Source organism: Nomascus leucogenys, chromosome 10, assembly GCF_006542625.1.
Source record: "Nomascus leucogenys isolate Asia chromosome 10, Asia_NLE_v1, whole genome shotgun sequence".
In the NCBI taxonomy this organism is placed as follows: domain Eukaryota; kingdom Metazoa; phylum Chordata; class Mammalia; order Primates; family Hylobatidae; genus Nomascus; species Nomascus leucogenys.
In genome coordinates, this window is record NC_044390.1 from 68766515 (window position 1) to 68785252 (window position 18738).

The 18738-nt window shown below is 35.5% G+C and overlaps 1 protein-coding gene across 9 annotated transcripts in view; it reads left to right on the plus strand.

The window, feature by feature from the left end:
* The window catches only part of MYBPC1 (myosin binding protein C, slow type), a 109341-nt gene that overhangs the window by 48978 nt on the left and 41625 nt on the right, over positions 1 to 18738 (plus strand). For all 9 annotated transcript variants that reach the window (XM_003269916.4, XM_003269919.4, XM_003269918.4 and 6 more), the window contains 7 exons: positions 1066 to 1198; positions 3161 to 3285; positions 4443 to 4548; positions 5655 to 5821; positions 7609 to 7771; positions 9059 to 9165; positions 9496 to 9629. In XM_003269916.4, the coding sequence (XP_003269964.2) occupies positions 1066 to 1198; positions 3161 to 3285; positions 4443 to 4548; positions 5655 to 5821; positions 7609 to 7771; positions 9059 to 9165; positions 9496 to 9629 (935 nt within the window). The remainder of the gene's footprint in view (positions 1 to 1065; positions 1199 to 3160; positions 3286 to 4442; positions 4549 to 5654; positions 5822 to 7608; positions 7772 to 9058; positions 9166 to 9495; positions 9630 to 18738) is intronic.

The following is an 18738-nucleotide window of genomic DNA, read 5'->3' on the forward strand; positions in this document are numbered from 1 at the left end:
GGATGACAACATGAGGCATTTCACATTTGTATTTTCCAAACTGCTAAATGAGAATTATTATCTTTTAAAAAGCAGGAAAAAAAACTTATTAGATTAAAAAAAGAAGTTAACCATCTTTAGGACCCTTCAAAGACAACTTTTTTTTTAATTGCTGTGTTCTATGTTATTTAAAATATTTGGAAATCCTGAGTTCCTAAAAGTATGTGCAAGGGGTGTTTTTAAAATGCCACTGTTTGGGCAAGTTACCACAGTATAAAAACTTTAGTAAGCCTACTCTTTCAATTGGTCAAAGGCATTCAATTTAATATGAATCACTGAATTTATCTTATAAATTCTATGATTGAAAAAACCATCTGTGACATAGAAGAAGTGCAGAAATAAGGCCAATGACACTAATAGTAATTGTGCTGGAAGAATAAGCATGTTCTTTTATTTTTATTTTTATTTTTTGAAACAGGGTCCCATTCTGTCACCCAGGCTGGAGTGTGCAGTAGCATGATCTCAGCTCACTGCAACCTCTGCCTCCCAGGTTCAAGTGACTCTCGTGCCTCAGCCTCCTGAGTAGCTGGGATTACAGGCATGCACCATCACACCCCACTAATTTTTGTATTTTTAGAAGAGACAGGGTTTCCCCATGTTGGCCAGGCTGGTTTCGATCTCCTGGCCTCAAGTGATCTGCCCGCCTCAGCCTCACAAAGTGCTGGGATTACAGGCGTGAGCCACCGTGCCCAGCCCCAGCGTGTTTTTAAAGTTCACTTTCATCTGGACACTTTATAGTGTACATTCCCTGAAGAATTAAGTCATTTTTAAAGCTTCTTCAGTGATTCTTTTCTTACGTTTCTTCTAGAAACATGTGGATTCTCTTTTCAATTTAAACCATCTTATTGTATATAAGTCAACACAGTGTTCAAAATATAAAGATTAATTTGGAAGGTTTCTGATTTTTTTCTTCTTTGAGATTCATTTTTTCATTTGTTTTTAGGTTCTCCTACATGTATTGACTATTTAAATTCATAGCATATGTATACATATATTAACATACTTTTGCTTCTTCTATTCTATCAGCTTTCGCAAAAATTCTTGATCCTGCATATCAAGTTGACAAAGGAGGCAGAGTGAGGTTTGTTGTGGAGCTGGCAGATCCAAAGTTGGAGGTGAAATGGTATAAAAATGGTCAAGAAATTCGACCCAGTACCAAGTAAGTGGGCTTTGCAAAAATCAGTGATAGCTCTACAGTAAATTAATCAAATAGTAGTTTGACTGACTTTTCTGAGAATAAAAGGATATTTAGTTATATTTTCATAATACAAAATCATATGGAGAGAGAGTAAACAATTAAGTCACATTTTATTTATTATGGAAACATGATAGGTCTATATAAACTAAACCTTTTTTGTGTTTAATTCTATAAAACTATTTAAAGTGTTTTCCAATTATGGTTTTGTGTCACTACAGGTTATATGTGATTATTTCAGAGTATTGCCAAATTTCTCCCAATTTTAAAAAATAAAATTGAAAAATAACTTGCAATCCATATTTGATATGCCACCTGGGAATCACATCTTATAATTAGATGACTTTTGCTTTTCCAAAATAACGACTATATTTAATAATGGGTGAATACCTTCTATTTTCAATTCAGGTACTGTTTTGAGCACTTGCAATATTGCATCTAAAAGGAACTCTTTAATGTTGACATAAAACAAAATGTGGGTCAAAGCCTGAGTTTTATTATTTCTTGGCCCTCTCACAAATGGAGACAGACTAAAGACAGACTAATCCCTGACGTCCGATGGTATCTCCAGTCTATTATGAAACTGCTTTACAGAGATCCTCCTCAGCCTGAGAGATTTTCAACTCCAGTATATTTTTTTAGGTTAACAGGAGCCACGTGTACATTTATAAAAGACGTTAATCCTGGAAAGCTGTTACTTCTGGAGTACAATTAGGTGGTTTCCAATTTCTTAATGTGGTCATGCCACTAGAGTGACTTTGTGATGATAACATTAATACCTGGTGTAAAAATCTCTTGAAGATGGCCTGAATTTACCAAAAACATAATTTTAATTGGTTATCTTTATGTAGAAAATATTTTTAAATATCTTGTTCTTGAAGGCTTCAATTTGAGAAATTCCCAAAGCAGTTTTTTTGGTCTATTTTAATCCCATCATGTTCTCCTCCGTAATACAGATCACAGATAATTATATTTTACAATCTTCTTGGCTTCTAGTTTTTTGTTTCCAAATACTCACATTCTTTCTTAGTAGATGTAACTGTATGATAGCACCAGTTCTTAAGCTCATTTAAGAGAACATCACATTCTATAGAACTGCTGTGTGTGTTTGTGGTTCTATCACATTATTTCTTAAATTGTATAATCATTTATTCACCCAAGGAAATCTACTATACCACTGGGATAGGCAATGAATAGATCTTATTCATACATCAATGAATAAGATCAAGTCTCTACCCACCTATAAAGTACATGAATTGGTTAGTTAAAGAATGTACAGAGTTAAAAATCTGACACCCTCAGCCAACCCTATCTTCCAACAGTGGGTTAAAAAAATTAAATAGCAAATATGTGAGTACTGATTTTTATTTGAAATAAAAACCTTATGTAAAAGAAAATTATAATGGAAATTAACTAGTATATATAAATATGCTTATATATTATGTATTATAAAGATAAAAATTGTTTTTTTTTGGTTTGACTGTATAAGTTATGATACCTAAAGAGCAGATCAAAATTATATCCCTGCTGGGCACGATGGCTCATGCCTGTAATCCCAACACTTTGGGAGGCTGAGGCAGGAACGCTTGAACCGAGGAGTCTGAGACCAGCCTGGGCAAGACAGTGAGACTCAGTCTTACAAAAAATAAATTAGCTGGGCCTGGTGCCCCACACCGGTGGTCCCAGCCACACGGGAGGCTGAGGCAGGAGGATCACTTGAGCCCAGGAGGTCGAGGCTCCAATTAGCTATGTTTGCACCACTGCACTCCTGCCTGTGCAACAGAGCAAGACCCTGTCTCAAAAAAAAAAAAAAATAGATCCTTGACTTTCAAACATTACCAAATTATAAGCCAAATTTGCTGGCAGTAAAGAAAAGAATAAAATCACATTCACAGACTCTGTTTATTTTCCTCCTATTCAAAACAGATACATCTTTGAACACAAAGGATGCCAGAGAATCCTGTTTATCAATAACTGTCAGATGACAGATGATTCGGAGTATTATGTGACAGCCGGTGATGAGAAATGTTCCACTGAGCTCTTCGTACGAGGTAAAAATGAAATCTCTTATTGTGGTCACCAGGAGCTGTTGGCTTCTTCTCCCAGGGATAATGATCAAAGTGAAAGTAACTGAGGCTCCTCTACACTGGCAGCTGTTATGGATCCTAACGAGTCTTCTGGTTTGTTGAAGACTAGAACAGCAGAGGGGAGAAAGAAAACCTGCTGAGTACAAATGCCTCATGTTTTGACTCAAGCCAAGCACTATTTGCAAAAATAATTATTCTAGTTTTGCTTTGAAACCCAACAGATTTTACTGGATAATCCTTGTTTCACACACTCAGCTGATCACAAATAGGTTTCTCTTGGAACCAGCTTCATTAATAAGGGGTTGGCACCAAGCACACTGAAAATTATCATTTACTAAGACATTGTGGAAAGAGCTGGAGGGTGTGAATGAAGCCATGTCTTCCTTATTTTCTTTATGAGGCCTTCTGATTACAGACAACTCTGAGTTCTCTGTCATCCATCTGGAACTAGGATCAAAGATTTTAGTTTTATATATTCTCCTTCATCAGAAATGTCTAGCACTTAGTGTCTTCTTTGCTAAAAGAATAATATTTGATATATGTTTTGTTTGTTCTTGAGAGCAATAATTGATTTGACTTGGAGAGTTATGAAAAAATTGGGAGAATTTACCCAGGGTTGCCTGCTATTTATTTTGCCAAGAACAAACATAAACAAAACAAAACAAAACAAAGCAAAAAAAAAACTCACAGACAGCCACAGTGGCTCATGTCTATAATACCAGCACTTTGGGCGGCCAAGGCACGTGATCACTTGAGATCAGGAGTTCAAGACCAGCCTGGCCAATGTGGTAAAATCTCATCTCTACTAAAAATGCAAAAATTAGTTGGGTGTAGTGGCATGCACCTGTAATCCCAGCTACTCAGGAGGCTAAGGCAGGAGAATTGCTTGCACCCAGGAGGTGGAGGTTGCATTGAGCCAAGATCATGCCACTGCACCCCAGCCTGGACAACAGAGTGAGACTCTGTCTCAAAACAAAAACCAAAATCTCACTTACTGTTATCACCATGTCAACCATAGATGTTGCTTTCTTACTGTTGATTTTTCATCTGTGAACAAATCAGGGCTCATGGGATACACTTTGGATATTTAATGATTCTGATTTCCCCTTTTTGTACACTAGAGCCTCCAATTATGGTGACCAAACAGCTGGAAGATACAACTGCTTATTGTGGGGAGAGAGTGGAATTAGAATGTGAGGTGTCTGAAGATGATGCCAATGTAAAATGGTAAATAGCCTTAATGAAGTCTGTCCGTTTTTAATAGACAAAAAAAATTGGACCTTCATAGTTGATAGAACAGGAAGTACAAATAGCTTTTAAACCTTTGAAAAGAATCTCCACCTCATTTGTGTTAGTAGAGATGATAAATAAAAGTATACTAATATACTGGGGTTTTTCCACTCGTGAGACTGAAAAAAGAACCAGAGATCTACGTGGGCAAGCATGTAGGGAAGTGGGTACTTAATACTAAGTGGATGACTCAAGTTTACCCAAGTCTGTTTGACCCCAAAGCCTATGGATGCTCTTAACCTTTGTAGCAGGCTTCCTCTCACTATGCCATATTGGCAACTTACATGAAAAAACATATTTAGTGTTGACTGTAAGTAAGACTTCTTTAGATGTCTTCTAAGTGAGCTTACTAATGATGGTTGTGTTAATTCGGTTTTAGAAAAGTTTCTATTTGATTTCTATTTGCAATGATTTTTAAGTACATATTTATATGTATTTTTCATGTAACCCCTAGTCACTTTATTTTCATAGTACCTCAGGGGAAAAAAATTTAGACTGAGAATCACCAATTGCTTTTAGAAATAAGATCTTACTTGTTTTGCTCAGGTGGGGAGTGTTTTTCAGGTTCCTTGTGAGTAATCTTACAATTAAAAACTAGAAATTTTAAATCTTAAAATGAAATGTTATGTTGAAAGGTACAGTAAATTACACAGCAGGATTTGTAGTAATTGGTACAGTGTAGATTGTTCATTCTAATAGAGAATCATAGTTATCTTTAAAATGCTTTAAATGATATTCTTACTAGTGTGCTTCAAGAGCCTACATGTGGGTAATGTCCACTCTTAGCAGTTGCATCTGATTCATCTTGAGTGAGAACAGGTGGCTCGTGTTCTTTTAACACAATTTTGTAGACAATATTTGTTACATTATGAATCTACTGATGGATACAGAGATTGATTTGTACATTTTTTAATTCAACAAATAGTTCTTGTGTGTCTCATATCCTCCAGAAATTCTTCAGGATATTGCAATAAGCAAGATCGACAAGGTATTTTTCCTGAAGGATCTTTTATAAGCCTTTTTAATATTTTATTTTAATTCAGGTTTAAGAACGGTGAAGAGATTATCCCTGGCCCAAAATCAAGATACCGAATTAGAGTTGAGGGTAAAAAACACATCTTGATCATAGAGGGAGCAACAAAGGCTGATTCTGCAGAATATTCAGTAATGACAACAGGAGGACAATCATCTGCTAAACTTACTGTTGACTGTAAGTAAGACTTCTTTAGATATCTTCTAAGTGGGCTTACTAATTATGGTCGTGTTAATTCAGTTTTAGAAAAGTTTCTATTTGATTTCTATTTGCAATGATTTTTATGTACATAAAATGGATTTCATTCTAGCTAAGTGTCTATGTCAGATCAATCAGGGTCTTTGAGGAAGGAACCACAACTCAATTTAATAGTAGAGCACCAATATTAGGAAGGAAGTATAAAAATCACCTGCCAGAAAAGTTATAATTCCAAGACCGTAAAAATAGGGGATAAATACTTAGATATGATGTCATATCCTGATAATGTTAGCTAGCTATTCATCAAATAAACATTCAACACTCTGCAATTACATTTGGCATGAGAAGAAAGTAATTCAAGCCAAAAGGGCTCAATTGAGAAGATTGTAAGAGCTAATTTGCTAGTAGGTTTCAGGGGCATGAGAGAATTAATGTACTTCCCTCATTGCCCTCTACTGCTAGTCAGTTAGCAATGGCAGAATCTCTCCCAATTTGCCATAAAAATTAAAACAGCAAATATCTCAAGATGATGTCACAAACAGAGCAGAAATCTTACTTCCGTATTTATTGCTTAGTCCAGTTGCAGTTCATATAGTCATTGAATTATTCAGGATCAATCCCAATACATTCCTTATGCTTTATGGAACTGCGGCCATTTTAGTTTAACATCAAGAAATCTTTCAGCCATAGACAGATCCTTATCTGATATTTGTATCCATTTAAAGCAATTACAATCCGTTCTGCTATGATGTAACATGTGCATTTCTAAAAATAATTACGCTATGCAAAGTCATGCAATAAAAACCATGGGGTTTGTAGGGGAAATGGGATTATGGGTATGACACTCAAGAATTTTGCTGGTTTATTAGTCCATTCTCATGCTGCTAATAAAGACATACCCAAGACTGGGTAATTTATAAAGGAAAAAGGTTCAATTGACTCACAGTTCCGCATGGCTGGGGAGACCTCAGGAAACTTACAATCATGGCAGAAGGGAAAGCAAATATGTCCTTCTTCACATGATGGCAGTAAGGAGAAGTGCCAAGCAAAATGGCAAAAGTCCCTTATAAAACTGTCAGATCTCATGAGAACAGCAGCATGGGGGTAACCGCCCCCATGATTCAATTACCTCCCACCAGGTCCCTCCCATGACATGTGAGGATTATAGGAACTACAATTCAAGATGAGATTTGGGTAAGGGCACAGCCAAACCACATCAGTCAGCGACATATTTTTTAAAATATAAGAACCTAATAAAAAGTAGTAGCACAGTTTTACACATGCTAAATGGTTAATAAATATTATAATAAATATGGCACTTAACGTTGAAAAAGACCTGAGATTTGCTTACAGAAGCAATGCTGGAAGTGTTGTGGCTTGTGAACTGTTGTGAAGCAGTAGAAAGAGGATTTTTCAAAATCTGATGAGTAGTTGTGACCTCAGATGTAAATGGGTGTGGCTTATATCACATGGATGAACTGAGGTAGCTGATAGATGTTTGAGGTGTGAGTCTGCAGATTTTGTGCATTCCTTGCTGGGTCATTTCAGGTGGATGCAATTTTCTGCATTCACCTAGTTTTTCTAAGGAATGAAATTGTACATAATCAAATGTGAAATTATCCCCTAATATATTAATTGCATTGGTACAACTTCTCACTTTTGAAACAAACATTGTAGTAGAGCTCACTATACCATTGTGAAATGCCACCATCTTGGCCTGTTGGGAGTTTGGGCTTGGCATTTGTGTTGGTCTATCATTTCCACAGTGAAACCTCTGAAGGTTTTGACACCTCTGACTGATCAGACTGTAAATCTTGGAAAAGAAATCTGCCTGAAGTGTGAAATCTCTGAAAACATACCAGGAAAATGGACTAAAAATGGCCTACCTGTTCAGGAGAGTGACCGTCTAAAGGTGGTTCACAAGGGAAGGTAAGTGAGCCAGGTGACCCGCAAGTGAGGTTTGGTCCCATTTCTACTTTCTCCATTTTCCAAATTACATATTTGGTGAGGATATTTGAAGGGTAGCCATAGGTAGATCATCTATTCCTGATTCTTTGCTTCCAACTAGCAAGGTGTGATTTCTCTGTTGTATAGCGTGTCCTATTCATAATTCTGTATCTGTACCTCACACTATGGTAACCTCACACTATACTTTGTCTATTCAAAGTCCATTGACTTTTTCCATCTAAACATGAAGTTAGAGGCCAGGCACCATGGCTCATGCCTGTAATCCCAACACTTTGGGAGGCCAAGGCAGACAGATCTGTTGAGCTCAGGAGTTCAAGAGTTCCTGGGCTACATGGCAAAACCTCGTCTCTACAAAAAACACAAAAATTAGCCAGCCGTGGTGGCATGCACCTGTAATCCCAACTACTTGGGAGGTGGGAGGATGGCTTGAGCCCAGTAGGGAGAGGTTGAAGTGAGCTGAGATCACACCACTGCATTTCAGCCTGGGAAACAGAATGAGAGACCCTGTCTCTAAAATAAATAATAAACATGAAGTTAGAGGAAAAATACTGAATTCTAATTGAGTACCTGATCAAATGGATTAACCGTCTCTAACCAATAAGTGTCACAATGCCTTCCCACAAATCTTTATTTGTGTAGGGGGCATAATATCCTAGAATCTGGCAAGGATCTAAGGCAGGAGTTTAACTTTGAATTCATGGGCTTTTAGGATATCATAAATGAACTTTAGGAAGCCCCATAACTCCTGTGAAATTGTGAGAAAATTCTGTGTATACGAAAATACATACTTTTTACACAGAAAGGATTCATAGTGTCCATTAGATATTCACTGGTTTGTGACCCCAATAAAGTTAAGAGCTATTGTTCTTAGGGTTTGGGATATAAAGCCAAAATCAAGATTATTCTTGGCATCTCTTGAATCTTAAAGTATAGCATTATTGATATGTTCAATTTTGGCCTTTTTAAAGCTATGAGATGAAAAAAGAATAATAGACTCTGCATATACAATAAGCAGATTCTATTTGTGGAGATAATTCCATATAGTCCAAAATAAAGATTTAATTTGAATCAATAAGTAGGATAATTAAGGCTTCTCATCCTCTCTTCTCTCTCTCTTTCTCTCTCTCTCTCTCTCTCTTTCCTGCACTAAAGAAGTTAATCAGATAAAGGCGAAGTGTCTTTTCAGTTTGGGTCATATATAAACTAGATCTTTGCAGTCTTAGAAATACATTTTCCTTGTTTCCTTAGGATCCACAAGTTAGTGATAGCCAATGCCCTCACTGAAGATGAAGGTGATTATGTATTTGCACCTGATGCCTACAATATTACTCTGCCTGCCAAAGTTCATGTTATTGGTGAGTAGATAAAATAAGTCATTGCATAGTTGTGTTCTTTTTTGTTTGCTTTTGCTTACCATGGAATTATAATATATTCAAAACTAACTGACATTTAAGGAAAAATACATCAATTGGTATTAATCATCAATCAGAAAGATTGGTGACTTATACCAACACCTTACAATAAAATGGTTTTGCAAGGTGCCAGGCACCAACTATCTTGACTCCTCTTATATTCTTTTTGATCAGATAAAATATTGGTTACTACCATCATACTAGCCAAACATTAGTGCAGATATTCACACAGAAATGACTGTCTGATAACAAACACTATGCTTAATATTCTAGATCCTCCTAAGATCATCCTGGATGGTCTCGATGCTGACAATACAGTGACAGTGATTGCAGGAAACAAGCTTCGTCTTGAGATCCCCATCAGCGGAGAACCACCTCCTAAAGCCATGTGGAGCCGGGCAGATAAGGTTTGTTTTATGCTTGCACACACTCACATGCACACACACATATGCATACACACTGCCTACCCCACCCCTTGCCCTCCATTATTCAGATGAAGGGAGAAAATGAATAAATGTACAGCAGGACAGTAAAGATGTAATTCCTTTGAAAAAGAAAGATAACTGATTTTCAGGCAAATCTGATCATCATTAATTTACTTCTCATATTTCTGACTATTATGTAGCAAAGCATGTTTTGGTGTACAGTGAACAAAGCCTCATTTTTATTCTAATGGAAATTGGGGGGATGAAAAAGAAAATGAATTATTAAATAAATAAATGAACAAAGTCACTTTGGATAGTAATAAGTACAAGAAGATAATAAAAGAGAATGATACAATAGCAAGTAACTGCATAGTCAATGGCAGCCTCTGTGAAGAACAAGGAACCCATTATATGAAGATCAAAGAGAAGACATTTCCATATGGAGGCAATTACAAGTGCAAAGGCCAAGGGGAGAGAATGAGCCTGATGTGTTGGAGGAACAGAAGGAAAGCCAGCATGGCTGGGGCGAAATGAATGACGGGGAGAAATACAAGTGAGGGTGAAATGGTAGAGTAGTGCCAGCTCAAGTGTGACTCTGTGGCTTTCTACAAAAATAAAAGCAAAAAAAAAAAAAAAAAAATTTACATTTAAAAAGAAGACATGAGGCTGGGTATGGTGGCTCATGCCTATAATCCCAGCACTTTGGGAGGCTGGGGCAGGCAGACCACCTGAAGCCAGGAGTTCCAGAGCCTGAGCCTACATGGAGAAACCCCATCTCTACTAAAAATACAAAAAAGTTAGCCAAATATGGTGGCAGCATGCCTCTAATTCTAGCTACTCAGGAGGCTGAGGCACAGGAATCGTTTGAACCCGGGAGGCAGAGGTTGCAGTGAGCTGAGATCACGCCACTGTACTCCAGCTGGGCGACAGAGCAAGACTCTATCTCAGAACAAATTTTTTTAATGTTAAAAATAAAATTAAATAATAACAAGCAGAATGAGACTTCTACTTTCAACCAGAATTGAATAACAGGAACCAGATTTACCTACTCACTTGAAATAACCCCCAAAACAGACAAAATTATATAACCCCCAAAACAGACAAAATAGACAAAATATATGAACAATGGGTTTCAAGACATTGGACATCAGATCGTGAAAGATAGTGACTATGAAATATGATAAACAAATGAAGTGAGCCCTATAATTGCCACAAGCTTATTGCCATAAAAGAGTATCCAGGCAGTGGCACAAGGAAGAAAAACCTGGACAGAACCCAATGGACTCCCTAAGTTTAGGACTCCCATTGTACAAGGAGACCAAGGCAGCTAGAGTTCGTAGGATACATACTATTTTTTTATTTTTATTTTATTTTAATAAAATAAAATAATTTAATAAAATTTAATAATTTAATAAAATAATACTGGAGGAGAGAGCTGCACAGAGAGTCCCCCTGGAGCTCTGCAGAGGATCACACTCAAATATTCGGCAAAGATCAGTGCACATTTATGAGGAAACTACCCAAGATTCAAGAAAGGAACATATGAAAGGATTAAAGAGAAGTGGATTGGCCCTCACACAAGGCCAATAGTAGTGCCTGTTCCCCCTAGCTAGACGTGTAAACCTCATCATTCACAGTACATCGAGTAGAGTACTCAGGAAAGCCTTGCCTTGGTTGCAGAAATCATTAACCCTAGACTGAGCACTGTCATGGACCCACCTAATAAGTCATAAAAACAAGCCTAAAAGATTCAATTTCCAAATAATTTAATTGCATTTCAAAACAAAGCTCAAGATTCATATAGGAATACAAAAATATCAAGCACCCAACATGACAAAATTAGCAATATCCTGGCATCCAGTCAAACATTATGGTGGAGAAATAAGCAGGAAAACACAGCTCAAAATGAGGAGAAAAGTCAGCTACAGCCAACTCAGATCTCACATGTAAATTAGATTTAGCAGTCGAGCATATGAAAATAGTTATTTTAACTGTATTCCATATGTTCAAAAAGTTAGGTGGAGAAATGTTAAGCTCTCCATTTAAATTAAATTTAGGAGAAATTTAACAAAATAAAATAAAAATAAATTTAAGAGAAAGTTAAGTGAAAAAAGTGAAATGAAATGGAAAATATAAAAAGATCCAAATCTAATCACCTACAGATGAAAGCAATAAAACGTCTCAGATAAAAAATATGTAGATGGAATGAATGGCTAATTAGACATTGAAGGTGAATTTGAAGATATAGCAATAGAAATGAACCAAAATGAAACACAAGAGAAAAAGTCCAAAAAGATTTAAAGAATCAGTTAGACTTCCAATTTTCATTCGGGCATGTAATCAGCTTAGAAGTTGCCACTCTATCCTAACAAGTAAAAAGCTGGACAAACTGAAAAACTAGCAACTCCTCTTACATATGTCAGAGAAGTGAGGATACAGGGCAAACTGCTGAAATGTGAGAATGGAGTGACACATTGAAAGTGTTCAGGGTGAAAGCCCACCAACCTAGAATTCTGTACCCTCTGAAATTATCTTTCAAAAGTGAGGGAGAAATAAAGACTTTCTCAAACAAACGAAAATTTAGGGAATTTGTTGCCAATGGATCTGTCTCACAAAAAATGTTAAAAGATGTTCTTCAGAAAAAAGGAAAACAATATAGGTCAGAAACTCAGATCTACATGAAGAAAGAAAGAGTATAAAATAATGAATAAGTGAAGGTAAAATAAACTTTATTTTTCATTTTTCCTACTCTCAGTTGATCTAACAAATAATATTTTGTTCAAAATGATAAAAGCAACAATGTATTCAATTAGGTATGCTTATAAGGCTATATTTATGTATTTTATATATAAGTGAAATGAAAGAAAGCAATAATACAAAAAATGGGAGAGAGGAATTAGGGACATTTCATTATTTTAAAGTACGTGCACTACTTGTGAACCACTGTAGTGTTGTTTGAAAGTGGAGTTGGGTTAATTATAAATATATATTGTAAACTAGGGAAACCACTTTAAAAAGTTTAAAAAAGAGGAAGTAAAATTATTATGCTAATAAAAGAGAGAAAATGAAATCACATAGAATGCTTAATTAAAACCACAAAAGGCAGAAAAAAATGTAGAAGACAATAATAGGAACAAAGAAGAAGGGCAACCAATAGAAAATAATAACAAATATGACAGATATTGATCCAGCTATACCAATATTTACTTTAAATGTCAATGGTCCAAATATACAAATTAGAAGCCCAAGATTGTCAGAGTAGAGCAAAAACACGACCCAAAGATATGTTGAATCCCTTAAAGTATAGGGATGGAGAGAGACATACTGTGCTAAGACTAAACAAAAGAAAGTATGAGTAATCATATTAACTTCAGGCAATGCAGACTACAATGTGAAGAAACTTATCTGGAATACACATGAGCATTACATAATGATAAATGGGTCAATACTCCAAGAAGGCCTAATAATCCTTAACATGTATACACCTAACAACAGAGCCTCAAAATATATGAGACAAAAACTGATAGAATGGCAATGAAAAATAGATGTATTCACTATTATAGTTGGAGACTTTGACATCCCTCTATCAGAAATGGGCACATTCAGCAGACAGAAAATCAGTAAGGACATAGCTGAACTCAACAGCACTATCAATCAATTGTATGTAAATAACATCTATAGATTACTTCGTCCAATAGCAGCAGATTACACATTCTTTTCAAGCACACATAGCATATTCACCAAAATAGAACATATTCTAGGCCATAAAAACACCTTAACAAATTTTAAAAATAGAAGTCATGTAATATCTGCTCTCAGGGACAATGGAATTAAACTAAAAATAAATAAATTACAGAAGTGAAACTAAACAACAATACATAACAGAAAAATAGCTGAAAATCCCTCAAATTCCTGAAGATTAAACAACACACTTCAAAGAAGAAATCTTAAAAGAAAATTTAAAATATATTGAATTAAATGAAAATGAAAATACAACATATCAAAATGTTTAGGTTGCAGCAAAAGCAGTGCTTAAAGGGAAATTAATGGCAATGATTGCATATATTTAAAAATAAGAAAGACCTAAAACCAGTAATCAAAGTTTACATGTTAGAAAGCAAGAGAAAGAAGAGTAAATTAAATTCAAAGTAAGCAGATAAAAGACATGATATAAATTAGTGCAGAAATAAATGAAATTGAAAACTGGAAATTAATAGAGAAATTAACAAAAGCTGGTTCTTCGTAAGTATCAATAAAATGTATAACCCTCTAGCCAGGCTAAGTAGGAAAAGAAGAGTCAAGGCTAATTAACAGAAACGAAAGAGGGACATTACTACAAATCCCATGAACATTAAAAAGATAGTTAAGGAATATTATGAACAACTCTATGCCCATAAATTTCACAACCTAGTTGAAATGGACCAACTCCTTGAAAGATACAATCTTCTAAAACTCACACAAGAAGAAATAGGCAATCGGAAAAGGATTACCTCTATTAAACAAATCGAATCAATAATTAATAACCTTACAAAACAGAAAGCAACAGGCCCCAATGGGTTTGTTGGTAAATTCTACCAAACATTTAGATAAGAAATTGTGCCTTAATCTCTTTCAGAATACTTCCTAATTCAATCTATGAAGTCAGTTTTATCCTAATATCAAAACCAGAAAATTTCAGACCAATATCTCTCATAAATGTAGATACAAAAATTCTAACAAAACATTAGCAAATCAAACACAACAATGTATGAAAAGAATCATACACCAGGACCAAGTGGAACTTATTCTAGGTATGCAATGCTAGCTCAAAATTTGAAAATCAATTAATGTAATCCACCACATCAGCAGGCTAAAGGAGAAAAGTAACATGATTTTATCAATAGATGCAGAAAGAATCTTTGACAAAATGCATGAAGAAAACTCTCAGCAAAATAGAAATAGAGGGAAATTTATTCAATCTGATAAAAAAAAAATCTACCAAAAAAAAAAACCCAACAGCTAAAGTTATACTTAACAGTGAGAAACTTGATGCTTTCCTACCAAGATCAGAAATAAGGCAAGAGTGTCCTCCTGTCGCCACTGCTTTTTAACATTTTACTGGAAGGCTTAGCTAATGCAATAAAAGAAAAAAGCGTATACAAATTGGGAAAGAAGAAATAAAATGGTGTTTGTTCACAGATGACATGGTTGTCTGTGTAGAAGTTATAAAAGAATTGATACAAAAACTCCTGAAACTAATAATTTATAGCAAAGTTGCAGGATAATACAATGTTCCCATACAAAAGCCAATTGTTTTCCTTTATACCAGCAGTAAACAAGTGGAATATAAAATTAAAAACATGTTACCATTTATATTAATACCCCCCAAAAGGAAATACTTAGGTATAAATCTAATCAGTACAAAATCTATATGAGAAAAACTATGAAACTCTGATGAAAGAAAGCAAAGAAAAAATAAATAAATGAAGAGATACTCCATGTTCATGGATAGGAAGATGCAATATTGTCAAGGTGTCCCAACTTAATCTAGAGATTCATTGCAATTCCAATCAAAATCCAAGCATGTTATTTTGTGGATATGAACAAACTGATTCTGAATTTTATATGGAGAGACAAAACACCCAGAATAGCCAACTCAATATTGAAGGATAAAAACAAACTCAGAAGACTGATAATACCCAATTTCATGACTTACTATAAAGCTTTCATAATTGAGACAGCATGGTATTGACAAAAGAACATAAAAATTGATCAATGGAACAGAATACAAGAAATAGACCCACATAAATATAGTCAACTGGTCTTTGACAAAGTAGCAAAGGTAATACAATGAAGCAAAGATAGTGCTTTCAACAAATGGTGCTGGAACAACTGACAATGAATGCAAACACAGACTTTATACCCTTCACAAGAATTAACTCAAAATGGATCATATACCTAAATGTAAAATGTAAAACTATAAAACTCCTGGAACATAACATAGGTGAAAACCTAGATGACCTTAATTATGGTGATGATCCTTTAGATACAACACTAAAGGCACAATTAGTGGAAAATACATTTGATAGGCTGGAATTCATTAAAATTAAAAACATCTGCTCTGCAGAAGACAGTGTCAAGACCATGAGAAGACAACCCATAGTAGACTTGGAGAAAATAGCTACAGAAGACACATCTGATAAAGAATTGTTATACAAATATACAAACAACTCTTAAAACTCAACAATAAGAAAATGAACAACTTGATTAAAAAATGGGCAAAGACCTTGAAAAACACTTCTCACCAAAGAAGATATATAGATGACGAGTAAGCATATGAAAAGATGTTCAATATCATATGTTATTAGGGTATTACAAATTAAAACAACAATGTCATTCACGCATTAGAATGGACAAAATTCAAAACACCAAGAACATGAAATGCTTGGAAGGATGTGGAGCAACAGGAACTCTCATTCATTGCGGGTGGGAATGCAAAATGGCACAGCTGTTTTGGGAGACAGTTTGACAGTTTATTACAAAACTAAACACACTCTGACCATACAATTCAGCAATTGTGCTCCTTGGTATTTACTCAGATGAGGTGAAAACTTATGCCCCCACAAAACCCTGCACACAAGTGTTTATGGCAACTTTTTTCATAATTGCCAAAATCTAGAAGCAACCAAGATATCCTTCAGCAGGTGAATGAATACATAAACTGCACTACATCCAGACAATGGAATATTATTCAGCACTAAAAAGCAATAAGCTACTAGGCCAAGAAAGACATGAAGGAGCCTTAAACACATATTACTAAGTGAAAGAAGCCTGTCAGAAAAGATTCCATACTGCCTAATTCCAGCTATGTGACATTCTGGAGAAAGAAAAATTATGGAGGCAGTAAAAAGATTAGTAGTTGCCAGGGGCTAGGGAGAAGACAGGGATGAACAGGTGAAGCACAGAGGATTTTTAGGGCAGTGAAACTGTTGTGTATGATACTGTAATTGTGCATACATGTCATACATTTACCAAAACCCATAGAATGTGCAATGCCAAAAGTGAACTCTAATGGAAACTGTGAACTTTGAGTGATAATAATGTGTCAACATGGGTTCATCAGTTGTAACAAATGTACCACTATGGTGCAGGATGTTAATAGTGGGAGAGGTTGTGCATGTGTGGGAACATGTGATAGATGGAAACTGTCTGTACTTTCCACTTAATTTTGTTGTGAACCTAAAATTGCTCTAAAAAATAAAGTTTATTAATGAAAACAAAAAAATGTTGAAGAAGGAGTATTTCCTCCTCTTCCATTTTCTGGGAACAAAAAAGAGTACCATTGAGCTATGGAGAACTTCAAGCAGTCAAATATATGTCCCCAAAGACAGGACAGAACTGGAGTTCCCCAAGGAGAAGGAAAAAAAAATTTAATTAACAATGGCCACAAAGTTTCCAAATTTGGTAAAAACTATGAACTTAGAGATGCAAGAAGCTCAATAAACCCTAAGCACAAGAAGCATTAAGAAAATGACATCAAGACCCATCACAATCAAACTGCTCAAAACCAGTGATGAAGAAAAATATTAAAAGCAGATAGAGAAAAACGTCACATTAAATAAAGAGAAGCAAAGACAAGGATGGCAGCATATTTCCTGGGAAGCATGGCCAGTGAGAAAATAGAAGCAACATCTTTAAAGTACTGCAAAAAAACCTGTCAACCTAGGATTCTATACTCAATAGAAATAAATTTAAAAAATGAAAGCAAAGTAAATTATTTTCAGATATAAAAGAACTGAGAGAATTCATCACCAGCTGACCTGCACTACAAGAAATGTTAACGGGAATCCTTAAAGTTAGAAGGAAAGTGATGTCAGCTGGAAATATTTTCACAAAGGAACAAAGAGCACCAGAAATAGTAACTACATGGATCAGTATGGAAGATTTTTTCTTAATATTTAAGTATCTTAAAAAGAAAACTGTTTAAACAAAAATTATGACAATGCATTATAGGGTTTATAGCATAAGTATACATGAAATTTATGACAACAAATATACAAGTTCAGTAGGGAAGAAATAGAAGTAAGAATTAGTAAAGGTAAAAATGGAACTGTACTACTATAAATTTATTCTACAGATACATCTTGACTTATGACGGAGTTGCACCAGGTAAACCCATAGTAAGTTGAAAATATCGTTAAGTTGAAAAGCAGCTGGGTGCCCTGGCTCACACCTGTAATCCCAGCACTTTGGGAGGCAGAAGTGGGCAGATCACCTGAGGCCAGGAGTTCAAGACCAGCCTGGCCAACATGGTGAAACCCTGTCTCTACCAAAAATACAAAAAATTAGCCAGGTGTGGTGGTGCACATCTGTAGTCCCAGCTACTTGGGAGGCTGAAGTGAGAGAATTCTTGAACCCGGGAGGAGGAGGTTGCAGTGAGCCACCGCGGCCTGAGTGACAAAGCAAGGCCTTGTCTCAAAAAGAAAAAAAAGGCATTTAATACACCCAACCTACTGAGCATCATAGCTTAGCCTAGCCCACCTAAACATGCTCAGAATACTTACATTAGCCTACAGTTGGACAAATCGTCTGGCAACACAGTACACTGTGGAGATCAGTTGTTCACCGTCATGATTATATGGTTAACTGGGAGCTGAGGCTTGCTGCTGCCACCCACTATCACAAGAGAGTATCATACTGCATATCGCTAGCCTGGAAAAAGATCAATATTCAGAATTCAAAGTATGATTTCTGCTGAATGCATATTGCTTTCACACCATCATAAAGTTGAAAAATTGTATGTTAAAACCATTGTAAGTCAGGGACTGTTTGTAATTTACATGAAGTGTTGTATCACTTGAAGGTAGGTTGTGAAAAGTTAAAGAGGTTTGCTATAAACCCTAAAGAAGCCACTAAAATAATAAAACAAAGAGTTATAGCTGATAAATCAACAAAGGAAATAAAATGGAATCATAAAAATATTTAACCCAAAAGAAGGCAGAAAAAGAGGCACAAAGAACAGATGGGACAAGCTGAAAATAAATAGCAAAAAGATCAAATTGCAAGGAGAAATCGAGGAATTTAAGATTTCAATACTCTTCTCTCAATAGTT